The 25,721-nt window shown below is 37.0% G+C and overlaps 1 protein-coding gene across 3 annotated transcripts in view; it reads right to left on the bottom strand.

The window, feature by feature from the left end:
• The window catches only part of diaph3 (diaphanous-related formin 3), a 388,621-nt gene that overhangs the window by 351,414 nt on the left and 11,486 nt on the right, over positions 1-25,721 (bottom strand). For 2 of the 3 annotated variants that reach the window (XM_077203763.1, XM_077203765.1), the window contains exon 2: positions 10,585-10,617. The exons of the other annotated variant lie outside the window; for it this stretch is intronic. In XM_077203763.1, the coding sequence (XP_077059878.1) occupies positions 10,585-10,617 (33 nt within the window). The remainder of the gene's footprint in view (positions 1-10,584; positions 10,618-25,721) is intronic. 3 annotated transcript variants of the gene reach the window in all.

The following is a 25,721-nucleotide window of genomic DNA, read 5'->3' as shown; positions in this document are numbered from 1 at the left end:
GCCATGTAATAATGCGATATAAAAATAATTTCACCAGATGACTTGAATAGCTCTATTTGGAAAGAATAATTCATTGTAGAATTACTGGGGTGTTTTTGTCATGGAGTAAATCCGCATAGAAACTAATATTAATAGAATGTTAACTAATCAGTTAACTAGACTTTAATAAATGGAACCTTATTGTAAAGGGTTTCCAATTCCGGTGTCTCTTGAGTTCAGTGTTGGACAGATCAGTTGTTTTAACCATTCATTAAAGTGAGTCGGTTTAAAGGAGTCATTAGTTCACGAATCGGACGTGTCATTAACGGACCACGGCACACGTTGTGTGATTATACAGGCAGTTTAGGACATCGCACAAGATTTTTGTCAAAACAAAAAACATCATCACTGGATAGATTTTTTTTTTGTTTATTGAAAGTGTGGTTTATGTCATCTGAATGTGTAGGAACGCTTTTCAGAGAAGGTAAGGCAACGTTATTTTAGCACAATTCACAACCAGTGGTAGTTCAGAAAAAAAAACTTTGGTCTTCCGACCTTTTACCATTGTGTATTCTCAAAGATATTCAGTCAACTCAATTCATTAATATGCGCGAGGGAGGGAGAGAGAACAAGACAAGTTTGAATACAGTGTGAGAGTGCGCATTAGCAAAAACACACAAAAAAAGGATAAAATTATAAATCTTTACCCGGACAAGTGACTTTTGTGCATGGACAAGTGAAACATAAATTTACTTGTCCAAAGGACAAGTGCCTCAAAAAGTTAATGTCAAGCCCTGTCATAAAACAGGTTTGTGTCGCCTGACTTTGATGGCAAGTATCTTTGTTACAATTTGCAGTGCAGGCTGCAATATTAGGCCATCCTTAAAAATATTCTTGTTTGCCGTAACCCGACAGACCCTGTTAATTTAGGACCGACCCAATTATTTATTTATTTTCCCTTTTAGTCCGACCCACTTGCCGGTTGTAACTTGCGTTAAGACCGACCGATTTTTTTTTACTCTTCAAACAACTAATACAAATTAAATAAAATAATATTAATTATATTTTAGTTAGTATTGTGAAATTTGCTTATGCCTACATACAAATGTAGGCTACGTTCTCCCTTTTAAATAAAAACCCGTGCGCCGTCATCGTCATCTATGATTGTTTACACCATTGGTTTACGCATGTCACACTATGGCTTGTACATTCGCTTCGTTTCATTCACTGTTCGCGCTTGGTAATGATTAGGGATGAGTACCGAAACTCGGTATTAAACGGGCCCCGGGGCTGAATTTCAGCCATTTCTACATATGATAATATTAAACCATTTGTCTGTGATGCAATTTTGCTATTCGCAGTCCAGAAGAGAGAGAGAGCGATCTCTCACGCGGAGCCACAGCGCTCACAACATGACAGCCCTGCTTAATGAGTGACAATGAGGACATTACTAAACATTCAAACGTGGTTACACTTTAGATCTTAGAATATTATTCTAATTTTATTTTAGATTTCGGCTTTCAAAGATTAGAAAAAAAAGATATTTGAGATGAAACCATTACAACTCATTCTGTCTAGCGCAACTTCCTTCCCTTCACAGCGATGCGCTGTCATTTCTTCCTAAAACCCAAACGTACCGTCAGAATCAGCACTATCGGTGATTGTTGTAAAATGCAGACTCTACTGATGCTAAATTGCGGACGCGTTTAATCACTAAAAGAGCTATTAAAAGCACAAAAATCTGTGCAAGAGACGCTGTTCACTAGGCGACGCGCGCTCCGAAATGGACTGCAACGAGACAAGAAAAGTATACTTAGCTTTGGGCTTCATGTGCACATCTAAACTATCAAATATTCATAAAATATAAAATGACCAGCTCTGAGATGTCTTAAATGGACGTAAATAGTTGGGAGAAAATGATGGTGCATCATTCATCTATTAGATCTGCACTCGGTCTTAAAGCGGCAGCGTCTAATAAACCTGTGACGATTGAGCCATTAATGTGAATCAAACAACAAAAGGCAGAGAAAATCACTCACAGCTCTTGAATGAATAACTTAAACTTTAATAAGCATTAATCTATCTATGATAAACTATGCAGTGTTATTTTACATTTAAATTACACTAAATTAAATTTCTTTTCAGACAGAAACACTTAGGCCGACCTGAAAAGTAAATTTAGACCTTCCTGAAATTAAAGCACTGTGTATATAATTTGTATCATTGTTTAATTGTATTCTTTTTTGGAACATTTGTTTGTACTCGTTTTTGCTTATCGTATCCTATCTCATGTATATAAAACAAAAAAGCCTGCACACTGCTGCATAACAAATAGCCTAGATATTTTATTTGTTTTGTTAAAGCATTGATTTTTCTTTTGCTATAGATATTTTACATTTCAAAATATAAAGCAAATGTTAATTATTACCCGAATGTAAAAAAAAAAAAAAAAGAAACACCAAAAAGACCGATAAGAATACCGTTCAAGTACCGGAACGATAAGCAGTATCGGTAAGAGTAGTAATACCATTAAAACCTTAACGATACCCATCCCTAGTAATGATGCAGTAAATAAAATGTTCGCAGTCACCGTTCAAAGTCATTTGGGTTTGGGCACCATAACAAATGCATTCTAAAAAATGCATTAAAACATCTCGACACCGCTTTAACTTGGCACGAAGTTCTGGAAAAACTGTGCCCTGATCTTTTCCCCTCCTTCTCACCTGTCTAACGGTGATCGTGTCGTCTGACCTGAAGGAAACCACTCAAATGTTGGTGGGGGAAACTCAAACTATTGAGGACGTCCTACAATTTGACCCTAAAATCAAAGTGGTTTCTTTTAAATTGAAAATCCAGAGTGAGCCACCACCACCGGCCTTTTTTTTTTAAACCAAAAATGTGTTTTAGGTGGACAGATCAATACAGTACACAGAACATGTAGGATGTTGGAAAATAACAATGTCTTTTCTGTTAACCAAATGCTTTTTAATATTCGCTATTACTTCAATGCAAGTGAACATGCTCGCTAGGGATAAGTCGCGATCTTCGAATAGTCGAACTGCGTTCGAAATTCGATAAAAATAGCTTTTTTGAATATCGTTTAAATAAATATATATATATATATATATATATATATATATATATATATATATATATAGAATATATTTTCGCGCAATTCCAATGTGTCATAATTGACGGCGCGCCAACTGTCACAGATCGCGCAGCAGGGTAGCCTATTTTCCTGTTGGGGACACAAGGTGTCACTAACATGAATGAAAGGTGGGTAGTAACCTTTACGGTCTATGGTAGTAACCGTCTATGGTAGTAACAAACTAGGCTACATTTACTTCCTTACGTTAGGGCGACATTCCTCTCGTTACATTATTTTAATGCAATACATGCTGTTAAATGCATAGTTTATTCCAAGCGTGCTGTATCTTTTTTATGGGCATGAGCGATGCTCAATTCACAAATAAATCACTCTTTTGAGTCGATTCTGTTCAAAGACTTCATCAAACAAGTTGGCAGATCTGTCCAAATCAGTTTGCGAATCAGTTTGAATGATCTGTTCAGTTCCTGCACGCACTGAATCCTCTGAAGCGCTTTCAATTCACACTCGGAGTCTTAACAGGAAAATTTAAGAATAGGGCTGGACTTTAATTTTTTAATGAAAGAATGCATAATCCTATCCTTGTGATTCTAAAATAAGGAAACACACAGATAGCTTTTAATGCTTACTTATTAAATATTTCAAACAATTGAATCAAACAAAGCATACAATGCTTGAAATAAAAACGTCTTATAAAAAAGTAATTAAGTTTTAATGTAAAAAGAAAGTTTCCTAAGAAATTTAGAAAATAGTTTTTTGTAAACAAAATAAATTATTGTAAATATTGCAATCTTAAAAGTAAAATATAACTTGTATAAAACTAAAAAAACTAATCCTTTTCATATTGTGTAGCATTTGTAAATGCTTGTGCATTTGTAAATGCTTGAGAGAGAAATGTCTCTCTCTTTTTTCGCGTGTTTCTTTGGTTCAAGCGGCTCCTGTTGCTGAGTTGACTCCGTGTTTGAGTTCCCTTTCACGGAAAATACACGGATAAAGTGGCCCGGGATTTGACCCGGGTTCGTTTGACTTTGGTTCATTCGACTTTGGTTCATTCACACTGCCAGTGATTTTCCGGAATCAAGAGAGTGCGTTCACACAGACACACACAACCCGCAAAGACACGTGAGATGTCCCAGCGGCGTCTATAGTTTGCTTATGAGCTGCGATTTCTCTCGAGAAACCACGCTTGTGCATTTTTTTCTCTGATTCAATCATAAACTAGAGCATTACGAACCGTTTCACGCTGGCGAACGATCCCGGCTTAGCGCCATCATTACGACACGGCATTGATTATGGCATTTGTTCACATAGCGCGCGTTCCGGGACTGAACACGGCAATGTTACTATGTCCCCAACCTGGCATCAATCCCGGGTCGTGTTTGCGTTCACACAGAAGGTGTTTGTTCTGGCAATTTCCCGGGATCAACGCGCTGTGTGAAAGTAGGGGTGGGAATCTCTAGGCACCTCACGATTCGATTACGATTCAGAGGCCTGCGATTCGATTCTACAGTGATTATCTGAATATTTGTGTGTGTGTGTGTGTGTGTGTGTGTGTGTGAATATAAATACTTTGCTTTAAAAGTACAAAGTAATGACCCATAAAGAATTAACGTACAATATATTTTATTAACATTGCAAAGAACCAACAGGAAAATAAATGTGTGCCTGAACTAGCAGCATACTTGTAGTAAATTAATAATATAACAACAACAGGTGTTCTGACGATTCATGCTACCCATTGAGATGTGCTACTTACTGGTTATGCGCATGTACAGACTCATTTTTCTTCTGCTTACCACGCCCATAAATCTATGCATCGATGCTGTGGAGACTTGTAGGAAACTTTGACAGGTCAAAGATGAATATTTGATGATAATTTTTACTTTTCACACGTTTTAAAAATAAAAACAGTACATTATACTATACTCTTAACTTCGAATTTTATTATAATTTTATTTCATATGATATCATTTTTACTTGTTATATCAAATGTGATAATTGCTAGTTAATTTAAAATATCCAAATATGCTCCCCATACACTTACCCTGATTAAAATGAAATAACGATGTCATAATATTGTGAGATTTACACCATTATGGAAACAATAGAGAATGAATCAACATTATCTGTGATCGATTCGCGCATGGGTAGCATTTTTCGACAAGGCAGCAGAAATCATCTGAACACCGATACAGCCCAGAGCCATAGAGAGAAACGGCTCTGGTACAGCCGAGTGTTTTTCCTCCTCTGGGTGGAATCGTGTCATATGGCTTCTCATATTTGTCGTGTTGCCGAAATATTTTAGTTTTATTCTACAAAGCTTACAACTAGTGTGGCTCTTGTCCAGCTCCTTTCCCCCTTCAACTTCATAGAAGCCAAAATATTTCCACACGTCAGCTTTTAACGAGGAGGGTGTTTGGATTTCGCGCTCAGCCATCGCGTCTCGGTTATGTGCACACGCCACAGACAGACGGTCCGGGCACTGCACTTCCGCGCTGCAGAGTTCTGTCTTTTGTGTCCCGTCAATATTACGTCATTATACATTTTTTTTTTTGGAAAATCACACCCCTATGTGAAAGGGGCTCATGTTGCTTCAATGTCGCAGACTGGACGGGGCGGAGTTACGCGACTACACACGCGGTAATTGTTTTAAGGGGAAAGTACATTAACACACAGTGTGTGGAAATATTAATAGGATTAATACTGTAATATTGAAAAAAACGGGAGAGGGAAGAGCTGTAACCAGGGCTTCCATCAGGGGTGACTGTATAGTGCCTTACAGGCGTACAACATTTGGACAATATGTATTGTCAGTTAAGGGGACAGAGATCTGGAACAAGTTACCGGTTGTTGTTAGAAAATGTCCGACCTACGCCAGTTTTAAGAACCAACTTAAAAAATGGCTCAAGACACATCAAAATTGTGCCCACTAACGATATATATTGTAATTTAGGTATATGGATATGATCACTGTGGTGTTGTTTAAGTATTTGTATGTATACCAAACCAGATCCAGCACTGCTGTATTTATTAGTATTTTAGCATAATTACAATGTACTTAAAGTACATAGTAGGCTTGGGCGGTATCCAAATTTTGATACCGTCAAACCTCCTCCCTATTTTACCGGGGTATACGGTATTACCGTGACTAATTAAAAAATATGACATAAGGCTCAGACAGCGTCACCAAACTGTTGGCTTGTGTCTACACCGTTCATAAACTGAATACCAGATCGGGCATAAAAAACACAACAAAAAAAATCAAGGCCAACCCGTGCACGTTGTGTCTGATCCCTGTTGACGGCATTAAATGTAATATGAGCCGTAGCCCTATTTAGACTCGACTATTTTTAATACGTGGACCGTTATAATATGGTGGCGCCAAATAATTGTTTAACCCAGATGCTGAGGGGGTGGTAGATATAAATACTATTTATAAATGAGCAAAAATGGGACAATTAATAATATTTAATTATTTTAATTATGACAATTGTATTCATTTTATTAATTCATTTAAATTAAATTAACAAGCAACAAGCAACAAGTGCATTTGTAAATCCGGTGACACGCGTCCATTGATTTTTATTAATACAACTTTTCTGTCAGTGCTGCAAAGATTAAGTTGACGATCGCCATCACCTAGTGAACGCGCATATATAGAGAGAAATGCAAATCATGGATTACATAATCAGAAGGTATAGGCTAGCCTTTTTCTTTTCCTTTTGAATTGTTTCGTTTAAAGAAATTGACGATTGATATCTCCGCAGTGAACGCGCCTATAGAGAGAAATGCACATCCTGGATTAATCAGAGAGTATGCTGCCTATATTTCTTTTCCTTTTGAATTGTTTAGTTTAAAGACATTGATGAATCGCCATCTCCATAGTGAACGATAGAGAGAAATGCACATCATGGATTACATAATCAGAGAGTAGGCTAGCCTATTTCTTTTCGTTTGGAATAGTTTCGTTTAATTTGATGATCGCCATTTCCGTATGAAGGCGCATAGAGAGAAATGCACATCATGGATTAAATAATCAGCGAGTGGCCTATTTCTTTTCGTTTTGAATTGTTTCGTTTAATGAAATTTCAAGCTTTATTTAGATATCTGTCATGTCTGTGAGACATACACTGAGTTTCGGTTAATTTATAATGAGATTTCAATGCAAGTGACCGCGGCGCGCCAGCGCATGATCAAGTCATGATTATGTTGTCTGATATATTTGATTCTTATTTATTATTGGTTGATAAAAAAAAATAATTAAAATTAGGATACAATTTATACAAAACGAAATTCACTTTAAAGAAAGGCCTTTTACAAAATGAAACTTAATTAATTGGTCAATGTCTGACTCCCGATGCATCCCATCTTACTAGTGCTCTTCAGTTTTCATTATCAACGTAAAAAAAATAACATTATAATATTTTAACAAATATAAACTAATGCGCTTATTTAATGAACTCGGGGCAAAATGCACCCTCGCAGCAGTGAGTGGGTCTTTGTTTCGGAGATGCGACATTAGGTTAGAGGTGTTTCCATCTCTCGCAGTCACCTTTTTTATTACAACATTTACAAATTGCCTCGTAAGTATTTACCGCCTCTCCCTTCTCTCTCCTCCACACTGTCACTTGATGACAACTACATAAGCATTTTTAGGCATTGAATAAATTATATTTATTTATTATATATAAGTGCCGGTAATGACGGTATTGAAACTAATACCGTTGCTATTTTAAGACCCCGCGGTATACGATATTACCGAAATACCGCCCAACCCTAGTACATAGAATAGCACTTTATTGTATATGTGTATATGTATGTGTAACCTGTATTAGATGCCCGGTCTGAAAACGGTGATATCTCTTATAATATGTCTTTGAATATTGTGGTGTCCTTTAAATTGTTACTTGATATTGTGATGACCTGACGGGGGACTGCAGATGTAAAGTAGCCTTGGGGCTAATTCTGGCATATTTACATTGCTGAAAAGCTAAGATGTTCATTAATATGCATTGTCCCTTTTAAATAAATAAATAAATTTAAAAAAACGAAATAACCGACATGGTAAAATTGCGTCGGTTATAGGCTCTGAATTTCGGTTTCGATTATTTTTCGATTAATCATCCAGCCCTATTTAAGAACATCAAGACAGTCTAGTCAAGTGAAAGCAAATCTGCAAATGCATCATATTTTTGCCAGCTATGAAGATCTATTGAACATCTTCGTATGATGTCTGTGAATGAATGATTCCACAGGACAACAGCCTACATTCGAGTTCATTTTATTCAGGTAATACATTTTACAACCAAACAGATTATTACGCGACGATAGCACTACTACAAGTATGATGACATTATCCGTTTTTTAAACATATTAATTTATAGGCTACATTAAATAAGCTACCATTGTCCACAGTTTGTGAAATGAACACCCGCCATCCCGTGGTAATGTGTGTGTATTGCGCAGTGGCATCACACGAGTAGTTTTGATTTAAACTAATTTGTTTAAAAAGTAGGCTATTGCCGTAAAAAGGCAGGTTCGCATAAAATCATTATGACATATGACATTATTTTTTTTATCTAAAAGGGATCTGGTTTGGCGATGCAAAAACGGGCTGTCGTGCTTTTTGTTTTTTTCTTCTATGTTAACTATGTTAAAAAAAAAACGACGAAAACATGTTACTTGTTCAATTAAGAAACAGTTTGTTTGATGACAAATTGCTAAAGATGAAATTGGCCTCCCTTTCTGTCATCGTGAGTGTGCGGGGGGGGTTCGAAGTTTTTTTCGATTTTCGATCGATAATCGACTTTTGCTCCTCGATTTTCGAATGCCATTTTTGGCAGAAATTCACATCCCTAATTAATGCTCGCCGTTATTTGTTGCTTAGTGACGTGTGTGTTCAAGTAAGCCAGAAATGCGCAAATTCTGCGCAATACGCTGTATTTAATATATCATGAGGACTCACGAGTTGCGTATTTGCGCTAAATCCGCGCAGATTTGGTTCCAAAGTTCATTTTTACCCTTATTTGGTGGTTTGGAGGGTGTTAATTTCAATCCCTGAATGTTGGACTCCTGTTTGTCATTGTGCACAAAACTTCATGCCAATAAATCATCAGAAATATTGCTGACTTGTGCGCGTCTCAAGCGCCCTCTTTGCGTTAGTCCTAATGCCTGTTAGTTGTCTGTGGGAAAAAAAAAAAAAAAAAATTCCCCCATTAAATCTTGAAAAAAAAATTTTATAGACCTACCTACCGACCCTTTTATTTATTTTTTTGCTGTTACTGCAAACCAAAATATTTTTAAGGATGGCCTTATTAGTACTACACATGTTGTCTTTTAAAAATGCACATAGTAGTAGCTTGGGTTAGGATGCTGATGCAAATTTATGTTCAGTAACAAAAACAGTTACATCTGTAAAAATGGTAAACAACCTCATATATATATTGTAAAAATTAAATATTCTGCCTATTTGAGTTTAATTCAAATTAACCATTGGCCTTCCATAGTAGCATAGATCATGATAAACGCAGTTAAAACCACACATATAGCACCTCACATAGGGAAAAAAATGTGTATAAAAAACAGTAGCCTGAACACATTTAGTATAAATGCACAAATGCTAGCTTATTCACAAAAAATACTGTAAATATATTCTATTACTCCAGTAATGCATGTCTACATTAATAATATAATACAATTCAATATGATTGTATTCATGGTAAATGGTGATTTGTAAAACCACGGCACGGTTCAAATGAGTAACACTAAACTTTCGTTCGTCAAACATTGTATCGAGCATTTATCGAACTCTTGTTATCGTTTTATCAAGGAAAATTACATCGCGATAATTATCATTAACGTTTTAATCACCCAGCCCTAATTTTATGTTGAACAAGGCATTTCCAGTTTCTCTGGTTATTTATAATGATAAATTCTTATGTCCTGATTGTCAAGTTTACGGAGTAAATTTTGGATTTTGTTTGTGTTAGGTGTAACAAAATTCCCATGGATTTATAGAAAAGAGGAATTATTGTAATGTATTCCCTGTTGACAGGCAGACAGACACTTACCATGAGCTGAACAGCTTCACAACAAGTTGCATAAGTTTTACAGATACATGCAGCCTAATTAGGGATGTATAAAGCATGAAACATGCTTGATAAAAGGCCGTTCTTTAGTGTTAGACACGCAAGAAAGCAATTGTCTCAAGGAAAGCTTTAGAAAATCAAAAATGGGGGTAAAATCGCAGAATATTTTTTTTAGTAGTGACAGATTAGTAAAAGCTTTTTTTCTCAAACCTGAGCTGACTGAATGGAGCTGTGGTTAGTATGAGACTAAAACACTGTTAAGCATGGGTCCTCTAATAGTCTGTGATATGGGGTTAATCATATCAGAGAGGAGGAATCAAATTTAAAATGTAAGCTTGTTGTTAATGAACAAGACAGAATCAAAGAGTGAGTATTTGAAAGAGAGAAACCTGAATAAAGGACTCTTACCACATCGTCTGTAAGTGTTCTGATGTTTAAATGCTATAAACAGTGAGAGAGTGAGAGGTGATTAGAATCATTTCACAGTGGCACTGAAGATGACATTGCAGTCCACATGACAGGTGACAGCTGACAGCTGAAAAAGCTTTTGATTTCAAGTCAAAAATGATTTAAAAAATCTGTAAGACTTCAAAATTCACATAAAATTACTGTGAAATATAGTTCCGTTTAAGATGGCATTCTACAAAAAACTCTCAAATGTAGCAAGACACAATACAACTAATTTAGAAGCACTTTGACTTGAGTTACAAACGCCCTAATACTGGAGTAATCCAGTAATAGGTGATTCACTTATCTCGTCAAAGACTTATGAGAGAAGAGGGAATGTGCACCTATGCAAAAAAAAATCATGCATTAACCAGCTGAAACAGCCTCCAGATCCATTCAAAAGAGTTCCAAGGCTCACAAACAAAATGTGATGTGGGATTTTAATTTGTTGGCAGACAAAATTAAACAAAACAAAAAATAATAATAAAAAAAAGAAAATGTAAAACACCAAAAAAATAAACTGGTCTAGTTTGTCTACAACCACATAGATGCCAATATATTAGTTAAAATTAAATTAGATTAAATGTCTGACATCTCTTGTAAGACTTCCAAAGTTTAAAGCCATCTTGCCAAAAATGTGCCGCTTATGGAGTCTCTTAAGCCTAAGCATGGCAACACAAACACATATGCCAAACTTTCCAGCTAATTTAATTAAGCTGATGTGTAAAGGCCCGTTCACACCAAGCACGATAACTATAAAGATAACGATAAAGATAACTATATATGCGTCCACACCAACGACTGATAACGGTCTTATTCTAAGCACACGCGCACCCGCGCTGCGGTTTCAAAGTAGACCTTTAAATTAGAATGGATTCTGATTGGCTGTGAGTGTTTTATCGTTCAACAGCTGTAAAAAAATCATTCTGAAAGTGATCCCAACGATAATGTTCCTCATATCTTTATCGTTATAGTTGTGGTGTGAACTCTGTTATTCTTTAATATGGAGAACGATTTTTAGAATTATATCTTTATCGTTATCTTTATAGTTATCGTGCTTGGTGTGAACGGGCCTTAAGTGTTGAAAATATAGACAAGGAAAGCTTAGGATCCAAACTCTCACTACAAAAAAAACACCAACGATCAATTAATACTCCAGTCTTTCATTAACATGAAATCCACAAGACAAACCATAAAATGCAAACCAATTGAGCCCGCAAATGAGCTTAAAGAATTTACATTTTCATAACATAACGTCTATGAGAACAGACGTGTGTGTGTGTGTTCGTGTGTGTGTTAGTGTGTGTGTTAGTGTTAGATTTAGATTCCAAATTTCTCAACTGTAAAATCTTTCTCAGATCAAATCTGTTGATTAGTCCAAGTGAAGAATTGCCTGCATATACATGTATGAAGAAATAATTGGAAATGCAATTTATGCACGAGAGAGAAGAAGCCTTCTAATTTAATTCTACACCGCCATCCCTTGACAATTACAAAGGGACCTGAGCACAGTGCTTCATGCACATTAAAGACCAATTCAGAGTAAGAGCGTCAAAAAGATGAGATGTAAAATTCAAGACAGAGAATTGAATTGCATGCAGTGCAATTTAGTTACTGCTCTCTATGGTTACAAGCTCACCATTGCATGCTGCCATCTGTTTAGAAGACAAAAGTTTCATAGGCGATTGTAAATGAGAAAATGTTCCTTGGTGACATATGAAAGTGCTAATATGCAATTGGAATGTCTGCATGTTGGATTAAGGACAAAATTAGACCCATCTGTTGCTTTGGATCGCGCTCGTGCGCTGAGGAAAAACGGCTTTCGTGGTGCTCAGGAAAAGCATGTTTGCTAATGCTGTTGTGGCATTTCATTTTGGAAATTCTTTAGAGGAATGGTTTGCCAAGTCTGAATAAGAAGGAACAAAGCGAACAAAGCAAACAAACAACGGCACATTTTGCCTGTATTCTTAGTCTAGGTTCTTGCTAGTCCTCCATTAGAGGAGAGAATTGGGTTATTTAGAAGTAACCCAGCACAGCTCAAGCAAACATTTCAACTCAATCCCAGATGGCAGGCATTATAATCTGTCAAACTCCAAATCTACATTTTCACAACCTCCCTCTAAACATTCACATGCACTATTAATTCAGCTAGTGGTACACAATAGTCAAATACACACACAGTTATTGGTGGCTTGGCCAAGCATCACAGCCATCAGTCTTACTTCATTAATGGAGTCAAAACAAATTCACATACTTTGGTATAAACATGCTGTGCTGGTGATCAATCAGAAAGTCTGTGCATGGGAAATGACCTTCATTAAAGAAATACAGACCTTCAAAAACACAAAACCTCTCAATCACAGAAACCTCTCAATTACTGAACTTAGTATGAAATACCAGGAACAAGACAAGTGACCTTCTGAAAGACTTTTGAGAGAACCTTTATGCCAAAAAAAAAAAAAAACTCAAATAATCAATAAAACATGTCAATTTGGAGGCAATACACAAGTTTCTTATCGCTTTTTTACATTTTTTTAAATAAAATAAAAACTCACCTTCATATTTAGAACCTTATTATACCAAAGATTAAAGCATCAGAAGTGCCTTCAACTTCACAATGCACTCAGTAAGCCAACATTAATTTAAAATTCAGCACTTTAAGTAAAAGAAAATAATAATACATCAATTACACCCCAAATGTGCCTACTGCACTGTCAATTTACAGAGGGGGAAAATATGTAATGAACCTGTAGATATAAAAGTAGATTAAAATACAAAGACAGTGTTTGTTTTCTCAATCTGGCTGAGAAAAAAAAAATTATATAAAACATATCACAAACATGCAATTAAAAAGAAGCCGTTGCCATACTCAATTTAGCAGAGACCGTATACATCTTGTGCTACTTGTTGGCTGTAATTATATTTGCTTTATAATTATCTAAATATAAGGTGATCCTCCCTCCCCTGTACTCTGTATGGCAACTAACATTTTTAAAAGCTCTTGAAATGATTCACAGTTTCTAGTAACAAAGCATTAAAACCAAATTTCACAACTACAGTAATTAATTTGCAAGATTAATATTTTGCAACCTATGTAAAAATGTAGCTAAATCCCAGGGCTTGAAAATGGTGCCTTAATTCCCTCTTAACTTTTGTTGCCATAGAGGATTTACACCTTGGAAGGAGGGAGTAAATTGCAGTTCATACCTAAACTCAACCTCCCGATCTCTGCTGGTGTCCAGCATATGGCAGCTCAGCCAACAGGTTTAGCTTCAATACAACTGATTTCAGGAACCGTTATCAGGGAAAGCAGTAGGGGTGGCACGGCTCACAAAACCCACGGTTCGGTTCGTATCACGGTTTTAGGGTCACGGTTTTCGGTTCTGTACGGTTCTTGTTGTTATTTTTTCTTTTAATCTTTAACACTCCGGAAATGTACTTCACCCTAGGCTATAGCTTAATTATCCACAATTCAGGATACAGTATTAAAAAAATTTTATATCATGTAATCATGCACAAACTTGACTTGAATTTGACTTGACTTTAAGCACATTATTGAGACCATCTCTGAGGAAAGCTATGTGACATTTTGATACAGCAAGAGAGAAGACATTGTTGAAATGCTTTTGTTTATTTGACAAAAAAGGAGAATGTGTATTGCTATCTCTACAGGGACTTATGTGCATTTTTAGCACACAAAGATTAAAATTAACTTGCATTTATCAAACGGTTAACTTCAGTGTAGCTCTTACAAAATGTTTATCTTTTAAAAGAAAAAGAGAAGAACTCTTAAAGCACTATCTTTTAAATAAGTCAAAATATTTTACACATAATTGCCTATAACGAGGCTATAACAATAGCAAAGGCCATAACCATAAAGTATAACATAAGTTCAACCTCAACACAAAAACAGTATCAACAATGCTTCTATTCCCTGAGAGCGAGGATATTTTTTTTTTACTTGAAATTAAAGCTCCAGTCGGCAAGTCTGCATATTGAGTGGACTTAGGCAAAATTTTGAATGTTTACAACTCTCATGCCCCTCCCCCACTATCAACGAATACCCTCCCACCGAGTTCGTGGCTTCGTGCTCGTCAGTGCCAGTGCACCAGATTTTCTGTGAGCGCGCCCGTCTCATCAGCATCCATCAACACCATGAAGTATTTTGTTATTGTTGTTGTCATTTTGGAGTAGATTGTTACGAAATGGATTACCCACCAATTAAACGTAAATAAACACCATCGTCTGTCTGAAACGCTATTATTGCTGTATGTGGCAGACATGGTCATTGTACATTTTTCTACTGCTTATATATCAGAGCTAGTAAGATAGCACATACAATAACAGTAGCTTTACTACTGTTCTTACTCTCGTAAGAAAGATAGAGTAGCATTGATTCTTCCTAAAAGCCGAACTTTATCCCTTCATCTGGACATGTTTATCCACCTAACGTTACATTCACTCGGATTTCAGTGCAAACAAACCTGTCCAACAAGTGCTACCGTTAGCTATCCATACCAACACATTAGGGCAAACATACTTAGATTACTAACATAACACTAAGAAATAAAGGTACTGGTTGATAAACCACAATTACCTGTGGAATTACTATAACACTAAGAAATAAAGTAACTGGTTGATAAAGCACAATTACCTGTGGAGAAGAAATGTTGCAAGCTCTGCATCCAGCTTGAACCCAATTAAATCACGTAAATCTCTCCACCTTTCCAATGCCGATCCGATGTTGATCCTGGTTTATTTACGCACTTTCTTTCTTTACTTCTTTATTTTCAGCAGGTGCTCTGTTTTCCTGTGTTGTTTTTGACCTCCTAGCTCTTGAGGTTAACCGAGGAATTGGAATCTTTTCCGCCATCACTCTTCATTACTGCGCGAACTTCAGGCGTGTGCATGTGATTGTAAGGTGCGCGAGGGATGGCGTGCGCACGACCTGTGATTGACAGTCAGATCTCACACCCCCCTGCGCTGATTGGACCCGATTATCCGGGACGGGTGGATTTTTCCAAAACAAATAACACGCTCCAGGTGGAGTTAGAAGCTCTGTCTTTTTTCTAAAACCACTTTATGTTGTTCTGTCGGATTATAGTGTCGATTTCACTGAATATGATCAAAAAATTGTTGCCGACGGGAGCTTTAAAGTGCAGTATTTGGAAACATATGACTGGAGTTCGTATCTAAACTTAGTGTCACTGTATATATTTAAATATCATAGGTAACATGAAATCCAAAATGTTCCCACACACAGGACTTAGCTATACGACGCTGGCGCATCCTCCAACTCCGGTTAGCCTTCCTTATCTCTCCCACTTGCCATTTCTATACGTGACGAGACCTGCAGCACTCCATACTCCACTTTTACTGTCCGACTTGAACCGGCGCTGCACAGAACGAAAGGTTTATGACATCAAAGTATCGCGAGAGTGATTGAAAAGCATACGGAGCCTGGCACGAGGTTACTTTGCGCATGCGTCGAACCGTGCGACGCACAAACGCACCAAACCGAGACAAGCGAACCGAACGGTTCAGATGTTTTTTCATGTACCGTGCCACCCCTAGAAAGCAGTAGCACCCCTGCCTTCCTCAGGGCTAAAGACAAACTAGGGCTGACAAAATGGCTGGAAAACTAAATTTGAATTTACAGTGGATAGCATAAGTGAACACACCCATGCTAAAGTTGACTAAAAAGAGGAATAAAAAAATCATCTTTTGGAAATTGATCTTAATGCCTTAATTTAAAAAATTAGGAAAAATCCAACCTTTAAGGACACCAATTTTCTTTGTGAATGAATAATGTATCGTAAATAAATATGTTCTTCCTTAAAATACAGGTTGCATAATTCAGGACACCCCTATGTTAAATTCCCATAGAGGCAAGCAAATTTTTATTTTTAAAGGCCAGTTGTTTTATGGATCCAGGATACTATGCATCCTGATAAAGTACCCTTGGCCTTTGGAACTAAAAAAGCCCCACATCATCACATTCCCTTCACCATACCTAGAGATTGGCATGGTGTTATTTCAGTTAGGCTAATAGCTGGTTTGATTTTCATTTAGAGATGATCTTATGGAAAGTGCCCCATGCCGATCTCTAGGTATGGTGAAGTGAATGTGATGATGTGGAGCTTTTTCTATCTAATATTCTAATTATATTCTAATTTATTAGGGGGGAAAAAAAACTTTAGCTCCTGAAGCCACATGAGGGCGCAATAAGCACTGCATTAAATTGTTTATAAAGCAATGAAATAATATGACTGTTTGTAAAAAAGAAAAGTGCATAACGTTTATAAATTTTAGAGATGCATCAACTGCAATTATCTCGGCAAATTCTGATTTTTTTGCAAGTATGATCTGCCAATTCCAATTTTCTTTCTTAGAACTATAATTGACAGTATATACAAACAAAAATCAACTTCAATGCAAAATATCATAAAGTCAGTAATAAAATAAGAAATAAATGCAACAGAATAAAAAGAGAGATATGAAAATACAGCTTTAAGTTTTTCAGGTGGGTCTCACAGTAGGCCTGTATTAAAGAAAGAAAGAATACAGAAACCAATCAAATGTAAAATGTAAAGTAATCAAATTTAAAATAACACTGGATAGGATTCATTGTAAAAAAAATTAATTCAGATTAATGCTTACAATTAAAGTTGCAAAAGCTATTCAGTCAAGAGTGATTTTCTTTGTCTTTTGTTCTTTAACATGACAGACAGCAGCAGGAGTATTAGACTGCTGTCATTTTAAGAGCTTATGCACGGATCCAATATACTGATACACAACCTGCACAATTATTACCCCCAGTCGCAATAGTCAATAAATCAATTAATCGCACGATAAAAAAATTAGATCGATAATTTTTCCGGCCGCGATAATTTACATTTGCATCCTTGTTTGTTTTCCGCGTCTCTCTCTCTCTATCTCTCTACCAAAGAGACTGGATGACAACACTGTTTAAGACATGACCAACATATTTTACGTGAATACTCTCCAAAACGGACATTTAAACATGTTGTGTGTATTTGTCCATTCAGACACGAAACAGAGCTCAATTCATTACTGGCGCGCTGTATAGGGGTCTATGGCTGCTAGGGTTGCCACCCGTCCCGGTTTTTCCGGGATTGTCCCTTTTTAAAAAATATTTATACACTCTCCCGGGACACTGAATGTCCCGGTTTTCAAATGGCTATGTGAATATGTCCTGGTTTTCTAAAGGCTACGATGAATATGTCCCGGTTTTCGCAAGTCTACGGGAATATGTATGTTCAAACAGCGCGCGCATGACAGAGAGGTAGAGAGCGAGAGACCTTGCGTGTGTGTGCTAGTGTGCGTGTGTGCCTCATGAAGCGCATGTAAGATAGCAGCCATTGCCTAAAGCCAGTTGGTATAGAATAAAATACAGTTCGGGGTTCCTCTTTCGGCTGTTGTTGCAGCCAACTGCACAAGATATTGCAGGCATTACTGAGACAGTCGGTCGTCAAGATGGCGGCCCAAAGCTACAGTGACGTCATGTGACCCGAACGAATAGGTGGCAAGTCAATACAAAATGCATGGTTTACATTGTGATGTGTCTTCATATTAGATCTTCTAAGCGACAATTTGGTTGCAAATGAGACAAACTACAGATCCAGATCGCTCAGCAAATTCATACTGCAAAGAACGATACCCTACTTGTTGATAGACACTGAAAACTGTGTGTCGTTCTCAACTGATTCAAATCATGAAAACTGGTAAAACCTTAAACTTCAAAAGATAGAACAGTGAAACTCCTCATTATTACCAATAATTCAAAATTATGGTTCATTTAATTCTGCAAACATAATCCCAAAAAATAAGGTGGTGTTTTGATTTTTTCCAAATAAAATCGCAGAAGGTTTGATTGGCAGATTTACTCACACAAACAGCAAAAGTGGCTTGTGAAGAAACAGACTGGCTGTATGACAGTTTCATGTAAGCATAATACCGCAGTGGAGATCGCGGTGGAGAAACTCCGGTGTGTGTTTGTTTAGATCATCCGTGCTTTTCCCTCAGTAGAGCGAGCGTGCGCAGGGTTGCCAGATTGCACTGATTAAGTAAAACATCGGACAGAACACGTAGAAGAAAAGATAAATAATGAGTAGGCAAATATCGCAACGATTATTTAAAATTAATCGAGAGAGGAAGATATCGCGATTAAAATACGATTGATCATGCAGCCCTAGGAAAAATATGACCGCGCAAGTTTTTGATCAAGCTGATTTTTCTGCAGCGCAATTTCTCATGAATCTCCGTTACACCATGATCAGTGGTGTAAGTTTGTTTTTAAAAAGTGGGTGTTCTTTAAAAAGAACAATAAAATAATGTTATTAAACAGTTAATGGCCATTTCAAATAAGCATGTCTGTTCAGAACGATTAAATTTGATGTTTCCGTTTCTGGTTATGTTCCTGTCAAAATTTTGTTTGTTTGTTTTCGTTCATTGAACAGGTTCGGAGGCCTGATTGCTGCTACATTTTTAACTTTAAAGTAGTGTTGTCAAAAGTACCGACTTCGGTACCAAGTACACTATTCACTATTTGATTTACACTATTCTTTTAAAGTTTTTAACAAAAATAATCATGAAAAAAATAGTTTCCTGAAAACAAAGTAGCCCAACGGTTTTCAATATTGGTAATAATTTGAACTGTTTCTTGAGCACCAAATCTGCATATTATCCTTCAGAATGCGCTGATGTAAGAAGTCTGCTTTGGGCAAGTAGAACATAAAGTTATTATGGAGATGACTTAATTACTCTGTGCCGCTTACAGTAAGCCCTGATGCTTTTTAATAGTTTTTCTATATAAATATGCACTAGATTGACATCTTTGACCTTTGAGCCACATCTCAAAGCTTTTTCAGTGTGTTGCCAGAATGCAGTTGCTTGTGTGAACAGCATATTTGTGTATTTACTAGGGGTGTAATGGTTGTAGGTAAAAAATAAATAAAAATAAAAAAAATTTGCAATTCTCCACCCACGGTTTGGCACACACTTGCACCACGGTTCATCTTAAATCTGACAAAGCATATAATATGGTTTGTTGAAAATAACGCGTAAAACAGACACTGTTTTGCATGTTTCTGTTGATGGATACACATTCTGGTTTCCCAGTACATTACAACAACGATGATGAAGATGAAGATGATGAAGATGATGATCAAAATAAAAAGTCACTCTTTGTTCAATGCGAGTGCTAACGAATGCTCGAATATGGCCAGTCATTTAAGCCGCAAAAATACCCCTGGAGATGCCATGGCACAGCAATTATGGAACCTAACCTGAGCCTAAACCACAACTCAATCATATAAGTAAATATAAATCATAAAACATCAGTTTTCACAGGAAAGTGTGGTAAAGCGCTTCTTCTGGGTGAAAACAAAATCTACCTGCATTAATGGCTGAAAGGAAACAGCAGGTTCAATGGTCCCTCTGTGAAGCACTTGAGAACATAAGAGTCATGTTTCAGAAATTAAATAACTTCACACAATGGAAGACGACTCTCACAGCCACCGGGGTGTGTCTAGACTACTACGGTTTCATTATTCAACTCCCCCACCGACGTTCTAACAGCCTTCAGCCAAACCACCATCTGCATACTCATATTCAAATGTATCTTCCCCCCTATACAGACTAATACTAACGAATAAGTGGCTAGATAATTATGTTCTCTAAGCACATACACGCTCAATTCATTCTGTGCAGACAAATGTAAAATCACACTGAATTTTAACAGTCTGTCTTCATTCGAGTTGAGTTATCTCAGCAAATAGTGGAGAAAACTTCCTGCTAATCATTCACAAGAAGAGTTACAACCTGATCATCTGCAACCCTTTGCTGGAGAGAAAAGAAAAAATATAAATCACAAAGCAAACAGAGAAATGTTATTCTGTACATTGGTTGGAAAAACAGCTCTATGAAAGGTTAAACCATTCTGACTGGAGAGTGGGGACCAGACAAACCCAAACAAAAACAGTCTGTGTCAAGAAGGCCAAGCAGTGGGAGATCCTCATTAGAGCTGAGGCAAACTGCAAGGATTGAGTTCAGGTGTACTAATGAGATCAACACACCCATCCACCACCTGGCCAGCCAGAGATCTGCTTCACCTCAGCCAACGGATGGTGGGCTAACCGCCGACAGTCAAGATGAAGACCAGAAGAAAGATGATTATGAGTTACTGAGGTCAATCTGTGTAGGCTACTTGTGAAGTATATACAGTCACAGCAAATCATATGGAAGACAATATGAAAAGGTTAAAAGATCTAGAACCAGGGTCCAAAACCACCATGCAATTAATGCTAATAAAAAATATATTTGGCCAATAAAATGGTAAATGGACTGCATTTATATATAGCGCTTTCACAGACCCAATGGCCACTAAAGCGCTTCATATGTTGCCCCACATTCACCCATTCACTCTCTCAATCCTACACCAACGGCAGTGTCAGACATGCAAGGCACCATCCAGCTCGTCGGGAGCAGCGGGGGTTAGGTGTCTTGCTCCTGGACACCTCTACACTTGGTCAGGTGGAACCGGGGATCGAACCACCAACCTTTCGGTTTGCAGACAACCTACATGAACCACAGAGCCACTGCCGAATAAATAAAACTGTTGCTTGCTACTTGCAGGTTTGCCAGTAATGTTAAAGTCAGAAAAAAATCCTGACTGTTTTTTATTGAAGACAACCCCAGTGTTGCTTCAAACTTTTACTAAATTGGAAAAGTCACCATCAGAAGTTTCTCCCCAGAAAGTATTTTTTTCCTTTCCAGAACTTTACATTTAATACAATTTACAAAACAGACAAAATATGAAAGGTGTCTGGATGTTTTTGGTGACAAGTGCAGTTGTGTGTCTGGATGTTCCAGTGCATTTTGACCTCCATTCAAGGGTGATGTTGCATTGCAGTGAACACAACACTTTGGATACAATGGTAGAGCAAAATTATCACTGAGGTTTCTTTAACACTCTCAAACTCACATATGACAGGGCTAATTAAAACAACCACAGTAAAAGCATAAGTGCTTCAAATCAATGTCCACTGAATAAATTGAAACCAATTGAAAGCTTTTTCATTTGGTAGACATTTCACTAGAAATGAAACCACCTAAAAAATTGAAATGTAATTCAAAAAAGATATTAATTATTGACAGTAATTAATCATTGACATTTAAGACATTTATATATGTTACAAAAGCTGTCTATTTCAAATAAATCTTATTCTTTTAAACTATATTCAAAGAATCCTCAAAGAAAATGCATCGTTTCCACAAATATATTAAGCAGCACAACTGTTATAGATAATTTACATTGATAATAGGAAGTGTTTTATGAGCACCAAATCAGCATATTAGAATGAATTCTAAAGGATCAAGCAATAATGTTTATCACATTAAATGTAAACTGATTGTTTAGTGTAAACAATGCCATTTTTTTAATTATTTGCTGCTTTGTTGTAATAAGTACAATCAATAAGGGAGAAAAGCCCACAGATTCATAGATTCTCATTGAAATGCTTATAATCCATTCATTCCATCCTAGTCCTACCAATAAATAAAACACCAAGATGTGTTGGCCACAGACATTCCCCTTTACATGAAGCCAACCAGCATGATAGATGTCACCAATTCAAGAACCGGCAGGGGACTGGGTTTTCGAGCCAAATGCAAACACAAATATCCCCTTAACAAAATCGTCAGCCAAACAGAAAGAAACTTTACAAAAACTTGGTTACAATGGCAACTAGATTAATTGGGAGTTTATTCATACAAAGCAGTACTAAGTGCTTACATGCCCTGCGCGTGTTCTCATATGGGGAAAACATAAAAGATAATATCTATCAGTAGAGAAACAGTGTGCGGGTATGTTTCTAGAGAATTATTATAAAAGAAAAAAAAGGTATACATAGCTCTTGTGCACCCAAAGTTTGACATGACTAATATTCTTTACGCATTAGTAATCATGCTCCCCTTGGAATGAATGGCATCATTTGTATGAGCATCAAAGTTATTGAAAAGTCCTCTGCCAATTGTTGTTCTAGTCTTGAAATTGTAACAGAGAAAGCAAGAGAGCCTTGAGAAGACCTGATTGTCATACGAGGCAGACTCTGAATCACCTTTAGTGAAGAGAAGAGTCATTCATACAAATCAGGTTGCACAAAACGGAACTGCCAGGCCTTCTGAGTAAAAACAAGCTGGACTCATAAACGTCCTTATTCAAGTCATAAATAAATAAATCATTTTGAAAATGTAAAAAAAAAAATCATTAATAGACGTGCTGTGCTCCACCCCCTCTACTCAATTTTTTACTCCCTCACTGCACCGGTCTAATTAAAAGGACTTATTGCCATAATTAACAACATTAGCCATTTCACCTGCTTATATTATAAATAACAGTGTTTATTAGGTCACTGCAATCGGCCATCCATCATATCAGCCTTTGATGAAAGGTCATCTCTGTCTATGTCAATGATAGCTGTTTTTATATCCTGCGACATGCCCTCATCTACAAAACATCCAAAGAAAGTTACAATTGAGAGCACTCATTAAGCATTTATGCAAAATAAGATGCAAAATGATCAGCAGAACAATTGCCTTGATGATTTTCTTCAAATCAACTTTTTGTTTGTTTCTAGAATGCACAGTAATGGAGTAGGAAGGTCATTGTGAAAAAGAACAAAAAGTTTACCCAAAAAACAGATCAAGGTTATGGGTTTCACCCAGTAACAGTTGCTAGGAAACCCCCCATCTCCTTTCAGCTAGACTCAATGAGAGGAGGAGAATAAAAAACATAGTAGATTGGAGTGGATAAAACTGACATTGGTGTGATCTGAACAAACAGCACATTCAATTTTAGGACTTCTAATTATAAACAAATTAAACAAGGACTCTTATTTTGAAATGTCAATACTACACACTATTGCTAGCTGCTCATTCAAAAAGATGAGAGAGATAAAATATGCCCTCTTACAACCACCTATTACAATATTGCCATAAATCATCAACAGTAAATCGTAAGCATCGTATGGCATATATGCACTGTTTTCATTGACTGTTAACTGTTCTGAAACTGCAAGTTTCCACAAAAATGGAAGAGAAGAGTATGCGCTTTGATGCATCATGTATAAACAGCTCCTTTGAGTCTCTGTACAGACTTCAGAAGGATACCATACCAGCGTCAAGAGCAAATGGATAGATTCTTTTTAATGGCATCCTGAATCCCGTCTGAGGATTATGTTTGTTCAGAGAATTTGACCGCATATTACTTTGGAAACGAGGCACAGTGTAATGAGATTTGAAAAGCAACTTTTGTAGACTGCTTCATCTGTCAGCTTTATTGGATCAGACAGCTACTCCACCACAAATCACAAGTACATGATTTCATAATGATTTGTCTGTAATTGACGTTTTACATGGATATTGTTTTCAAAATCTGACAAACCAAACAAAATTGGTGATGGTTGAGGAGATTACCCTCTTCCATATGTAAAGCACTTTCAGTACTAAGAAAAGTGCTATATAAAATGTAACAAATTATTATTATTATTATAATTAATATACCTTTAAAAAGCAGACCCATAAAAGTTGATGATTTCATACAGAGAGTAAGAATGAAAATATTATTTCAGCATTTTTTTTTATTTAGACACACGCATGCTCCTAAATACATTGTCACTTATCTATTAAAATCTATTAAACACATAAAACATATTTTAAACATAACATTATCCATTTTATGCTCAAACTCTCTTATCTTTCTAATCAATCACCATCTTGTACTCTACCTTCAGCAAGCAGAGGAGAACTGTAGTACAAGGGCCAAATCACATAAAACAGGTACATTTCTGGATGTCAAAGAAAAGAGGGAAGGAGTAATAAGTGAATATGTGGCAGAGGGTCTATCAGCATGAAGGTCAAGCTGAAGAAGCTTTAACAGAACATGCATGAATGCCAAACAGATTTCTCCATCGACACTTTGCCAGGAGAGGCTATTAAAATCCATCCAGTATCACCTCGGCAGAGGTGAGAGACGCTAATCATGTCAATTGCAGTCCATTAGGCTCAATCACACCCACCTGCCGGTGATTGTCTTAACCTTGGACGTCAAGACCAAAGAGGCAATGTGGCAATCGGCCTCAGTGCGCAGTTGCCATCGACATCTGTCAGATCACTACCCTGGTCTCGTCACATTGCCCGAGTGGAGAGACAGGAATACATGTCGCATGTGCACGTGATAGACTGAAGCTGATATTTAAGATGAGTGCTGATATGCTGTAATATAAGGAGTTTTGCTGAGAGACCGTGACAAGAGCTATGTTGTCTAGCAGGAAAAAGGGGTAAAAATAAATGAATTCAACAGATATTCTAACGCATTCTCATCCTTTGGCGTCATTTGTGACGCCATATGACAAAACGGCGAAATACTACGCACATGGCACCCTTTATCGTCAATATAACACGCACTGTGATGGGTAGGTTTAGGTGTGGGGTAGGGTCTGCGTCTCATATTCACACTAAAGGATGCCAGTCAACTTTATGACGCCTTGGGTTCGCGTGTTATATTCACGCTAAAGGGTGCCATGTGCGTAGTATTTCGCCGTTTTGTCATATGGCGTCACATATGCCGCCAAAGGATGAGAACGGGCTCGATATTCTGAAGTTTCATTTCTCATGGACATTTCAAGCAGTCATAATTTCCCCTATTTGAAGAACATCCGAATGTGTCGCATCCAGTGTTTTTCCATGTGATTTTATTCAGCTTCTGAAAAACTTCAAAGCCAATTGCATCACTCTGGTGGGCAAAAGCTACTAGAGCCCGACCGATATATCGGCGAGCCGATATTATCGTCCGATATTTGGCATTTTCATAACTATCGGTATCGGCATTTATAATGGCCGATAAATGAATATTAAAAAAATGCAGCGTGCGGTGATTCATGTAAGGGTGGCGCTGCCAATAAAGCACCTAAAAGCTGTCACAATGAACTGGCAAAAGCAATGATATGAATACATCAAATATAGCAAGGAGACATTTTAATTGTTTAATTGTGGGCTGCAAAGATGAAGTTGAGAAT

This window comes from Siphateles boraxobius, unplaced genomic scaffold (assembly GCF_051911475.1).
Source record: "Siphateles boraxobius isolate OS27281-9 unplaced genomic scaffold, OSU_SipBor_1 5, whole genome shotgun sequence".
NCBI classification, from domain to species: domain Eukaryota; kingdom Metazoa; phylum Chordata; class Actinopteri; order Cypriniformes; family Leuciscidae; genus Siphateles; species Siphateles boraxobius.
This window is presented reverse-complemented; position numbering and strand designations above follow the sequence as displayed.